At 41.9% G+C, this 4,887-nt stretch overlaps 1 protein-coding gene across 1 annotated transcript; it reads left to right on the forward strand.

Moving 5' to 3' along the window:
* Positions 1-728: 728 nt before the first annotated feature.
* On the forward strand, positions 729-4,117 carry SMIM15 (small integral membrane protein 15). Its single transcript, XM_056112103.1, has 3 exons — positions 729-777; positions 1,390-1,511; positions 2,515-4,117. Exon 3 carries the CDS (start codon positions 2,527-2,529, stop codon positions 2,749-2,751), a length of 225 nt encoding a protein of 74 aa, XP_055968078.1. The 5' UTR covers positions 729-777; positions 1,390-1,511; positions 2,515-2,526; the 3' UTR covers positions 2,752-4,117.
* Positions 4,118-4,887: the final 770 nt, after the last annotated feature.

The following is a 4,887-nucleotide window of genomic DNA, read 5'->3' on the forward strand; positions in this document are numbered from 1 at the left end:
GGGCGTCCGGAGCTCCCGAAGCGCCGGTGCAGGCTCCACCTGCCGCCCCGCCCCCGGCCACGCCCCGCCCTCGGCTCCGGCCCCGCCCTCGGCCCCGGCCCCCAGCCCCGCCGGAAACTGACCCCCGACTTCCTCGCGCCGGGCCGGGCCGCTTGGTGGGCGGGGCGGGCCCGCCGCCGCTTCCGCCTTCTTGCTTCCGGCCGGCGGTGAGTCGGGGCCGGCCGCGGCGGCGGGGGACGGGCGAGGCCGCGCGGGGCCAGGTGCGGGGAGGCCGGTGGGCGAGGGCGAGGGCGAGGGCCGCGGCGGGGGCGAGCGAGCCGGGGCCACCTCAGCCGGGGGTCGGAGGACGCGGAGACGGGCCCCGCCGGCGCCCCGAGGGGAGCGGGGGGCTCTGGCGGCCGGCGCCGGCGCCCGGACGCCTCGGACCCGCGGGGAGACGCCGTTTTCTCCTGAGGGAGCGGCGACGGGTCCCTCCCCGGGCGGCGGGAGGCGGGCGGGCCTGGTGCTGCGGAGGCTCATTGGTGACTCAGTAACTTAGAGTTGTGCTCACGCTTCTGGAGAGGAAGGGGGTCCTTTAAGCAGGGACCCCCGAGTGTGTGTGAGGAGAAAACGGGGTCTGGTGGGCGTCCTTAGGCACACAGTCAGAGAACCCCCCTATATATATATATATTTTTTCCTTTTCTTTCTGCTTTTGGTGTTGAAGTTCCCTCAGGATACAGCGCCAGCGTCCTCAGCTCAGAGTGTGTCAGGGAGAGTGAAGACCGTACGTCGACTGAAGTAAACAACTTAGGAAGAATACTTGAATTCCAGTCATTAGGATTTATTAAAGAAAAAAAACCAAAACCTCCCCCCTCAGGTGTCTTTAGTCTTCAGCTGAGGAAGTAGATGATGATGTTATGGACCACGTAGCACATTACCTTAGAGATCGTTTGCAAGTTAACTGTACAGAGTTTGGGGAAAGTTGCCGTTTAGAATTGTTATTACAGCAGCTCAGAGAGAAAAGGGAGCACCAAGTAAAGGGTGTTTGGAGGACTCGCTCCAGATGCGAGCCGCGTGCTGAAAGTAGACTACAGACCCAACGGGATGGCCGCTCGACACCTCTATTGCAAACCACAACACCCTAAAGGAAAGAGAGCACAAGGGAATGCCCTGCCAGGAGCAGGGGTGGGGATGGGAGGGATACTGGGATCATTGGGGGTGGAGGATGGGCGCTGGTGGAGGGATGGGTACTCGATCATTGTATAACTCAAACCCAAGCACGAAAGTTTGTAAGTCTACAAGTGTACCTCATGGTGTTTCACTAATAAAAATTAAAAAAAAAATTGTATTACAAAACTGAAAGTCGTCAGTTGAAACTGTTTTTCTTCTGCTTCCCACCTCACCCACCAGGATTTGGGCACCTCTCAGAAGTGCATGGTAGAGCTAAAGAAGAGGCGGCAGCAGAGCCACGGGGCACCTGAGGTTGTGACAGGCTCACGTCATCTTTTACCATAGAGATCACTGAGTTTAAGGTAGATCCCCCAGCTGTGTACCATTTCCTCTCCCAGTGTTCTCATTCTGCACTTTGAATTGAAGTTGACCTAGACAGGAATGGTTGAAGAGTCTTTGGGAGGAAATAGAAAATGTCGTCTAGAGGCACACCCCATGCTTAATATGCCAGGTGGCCCTCCCTCCCCAGCTCTAAATGGAATAAAATGCATTGCACCTGTTAGGGCTATTTTTTCATTGGTTCGAATTTATCTTCATTTATTAATGCCTGTAAGGAGAGCTCCTCAGTGAATGTCACATTTTGATATAGCTCTTTGCTATATTTGTGCATAAATCAAGGCACCCTTACCTCCCTCTCCCTTCTGTATGCTTTTCTTGTGTTTTTTGTGGCTTATTCTTTCAGGCACTCAATTTGATGACTAGTGGTTTTAATTAGTACCTAAAACACTAATGGATACTATTGTTTCTTGGAACGAGTACATAAAATTCAAGATTTTTTTATGTCTTCTGCTAAATATTGTCAAGGATAGGAGGCATGTGAAAATATGTGTCCTTATGACAGGTTACCCATATCTTTTTACTTTTTTAAGTTTCACTTTTTTTTTTGGGGGGGAAGCTCCCAAGTTGCCCTTGGAGTAGGTGTTGGGGGGTGCTAGCTGCTTTCCCACGATCTGGTTAGCCTGAAGGTGTGGTGCTGTTAGGGCCCTGTGGTGCTGGGAATTACCTGGGCCTCCATGGCTGCCTGCTATGTTTGGGGGACCATATATTAGAGTTGGTCATATGTAATAATTTTGTATAACTTAACCCCTATACTATCTCTCCAGCACTAATAATTTTTGGTTGTTGTACTTGAATTATTTTTAACTGGACATACTAGTTCTTGTAAAATACACTATTTTCTTTTTAAAAAACTTGCTAGTGATAATGGAATTCTCAGTTAATTGATTGTCTATATGTTGTAACTTTTTCAAAATTTGATTAAAGACTATCATTTGCCTTGTCTCTCTCCCTTCCCTCTTTCCTAAGACTGCTACAAAGATGTTTGATATCAAGGCTTGGGCTGAGTATGTCGTGGAATGGGCTGCAAAGGATCCTTACGGCTTTCTTACAACAGTTATTTTGGCCCTTACTCCATTGTTTTTAGCAAGTGCAGTATTGTCTTGGAAATTGGCCAAAATGATTGAGGCTAAGGAAAAGGAGCAGAAAAAGAAACAAAAACGGCAAGAAAATATTGCAAAAGCTAAAAGACTGAAAAAAGATTGAAGGAATAAACTGATTCTACAGCCAGAGGGAAATCACTTGGAAAATTATGCAGCTTTGGAAGGACCTACTGATGACTCTTTCCTGGATTTTTTGACACTATTATATAGTAAGTGAAGTTTGAGCATGTGGAAGATCATCGTGTTCTGACCTCCTGTCTGTAGCAATTTTTAGGCTTTGTAGAAGTCATCGTAAATATGCATTTATTATGTCTACAATTTCTTCATAATTGCCTAGTCATCCGCCATATTGTACCTTCTGTACTGACATGAAAACATTCAGCTGATAAAAATGACTTTAGATTATGAACAATATTCAAAGAATGGCTTTAAATGGGTTCCTGTTCTGGACAAAGGAAACTCGTGAAAAATCAGAGCAGGTCTGAGGTGAAAGTATGCTATAACTAAAAACAGAGACAGTTTATTATATCTCTATCATGTTTGCTTATTTCTTCAAATAGAATAATTTCTGGCTTTCGCAAAATAAATATTAATGATTGAGTATTTCTATTTTTTTTTGCATTTTTCTTTGAGATACTAAATAGTAATTATCAAACATGAAAAGTATTTTAAATCTAATTTTATAGAAATTTTCTTATTATCTTGACCATATAGAATACCACCTACTGGATATAATAATTTTTGTACTTAAAAGCACTGCCATTTTCTTAGAGACGACTTTGTTGGGTAGAGTAATATTATGAATTAGAGCTTTCAGGAAAGGGCTTGGGATGTACCTCAGTGGTAGAGCTCTTGATTTGCATGTGTGAGGTCCTAGGTTAAATCCCTAAGGTCCGAAAATTTTTTAAAGATAGAGCTTTCAAGAAAGATGCCAACCAAGCCTTGTATTACCTTGGAGTCAGTTTATTCCTACTTGTGCTAGTTATAGTATTTAAAATATCTTAACAGATTATTGGATAATTTGCTGATTGCATAGTACCTCTTGTTTTTTATACCATTTATTGATATAATTCATGTAGTGGTGATGCCCTTTATTTTTTATCAAATAGATTCATGGACTATACATTTAAAAAATTTACATTTAAAGAATGCTTAAAGAGTAGCAGTTAAGTCATTAATTCATAAGTGGCAAAGTTGGAAATATTTTGCTGTGCAGAATCAATACTTGGGTGAAAAGCTAAATTATGTCAAAGAATAAAGAGCTAAAGGATATGTCCTTTAGTTAAGCAATATAACTTTTTGCTATTAAACATGGTTTTTATATATGCATGGTCTAATTTTTCATGTCAGTATTTAATAGTTTATTAATGTCTTCAGTTCTTGTAATGAATTTTAAATCACAAAAGTTCGACAGTTTTAATTTTAAAATGAAACTATAAATAAATTTGATACTTTTTTTTTAAGTATAAGGAGTTTCTGAGTTTTCTTTTGGGCAAGAATAAATATCCATAACTCAAATTATATTCTTTGAGGTAAGACTTTCAGAGGATTATGATTTTGATTTTTAGCTAATTTTACAGAAGTTGAGTGCAAGTTTATAAAATGTAAGAACCTAAGAAGCTCTGAAAATGCCTATGGACTGGTTTGAACACCTTTTACTATTATTTTGGTATTCAATTCCTGCCTGCCTATTCCAGAAAGTGATAATTCAGTGTTCACTTATGTTATTCAGGTGTTCTAAGATACAATTTTTTTTTATTTTGTTTTGTTTTGGGGCCACAGCCAACAATGCTCAGGGCTTCCTCCTGGTTCTGCACTAGGGAATTACTCATGGCAGCAGTCAAGGTACCATATAGGATGCTGGGGATTGAACCTCAAAGGCAAGTGCCCTATCTTTCCAGCCCTAATATATAATTTCTATAGTGTTGAAATTAAAACCTAAAAATATGTTTATCAATATAACCAAGTCTTATGACTTGCCAGAAATCAAAAACAATGACAAGGGGAAAAGCATATTTAAAAGAACTGGCTTGTAGGTCTGTAGAGCAAGTTAAAGTAGGCTAGGATATATCTAAAATGTGCTTGAATTAATGGAAATAAGTAGTTCATTAAAGGAATGTAAATATATATCGCTTATGGTTACATTTTAAATGTAAGTATGAAGCAGCAGGGAATCTTCTTAATTCTCAGTTATTACCAAAGTAATTTTCATTGTGATAATTGAAAGGCGTTTCTTTAA

Source organism: Sorex fumeus, unplaced genomic scaffold (assembly GCF_029834395.1).
Source record: "Sorex fumeus unplaced genomic scaffold, SorFum_2.1 ptg000015l, whole genome shotgun sequence".
In the NCBI taxonomy this organism is placed as follows: Eukaryota; Metazoa; Chordata; class Mammalia; order Eulipotyphla; family Soricidae; genus Sorex; species Sorex fumeus.

What these genes read in the sequence shown, in the direction of transcription:
- SMIM15 (XM_056112103.1), top strand. Translation starts at nt 2,527, where the DNA reads ATGTTTGATATCAAGGCTTGGGCTGAGTATGTCGTGGAATGGGCTGCA.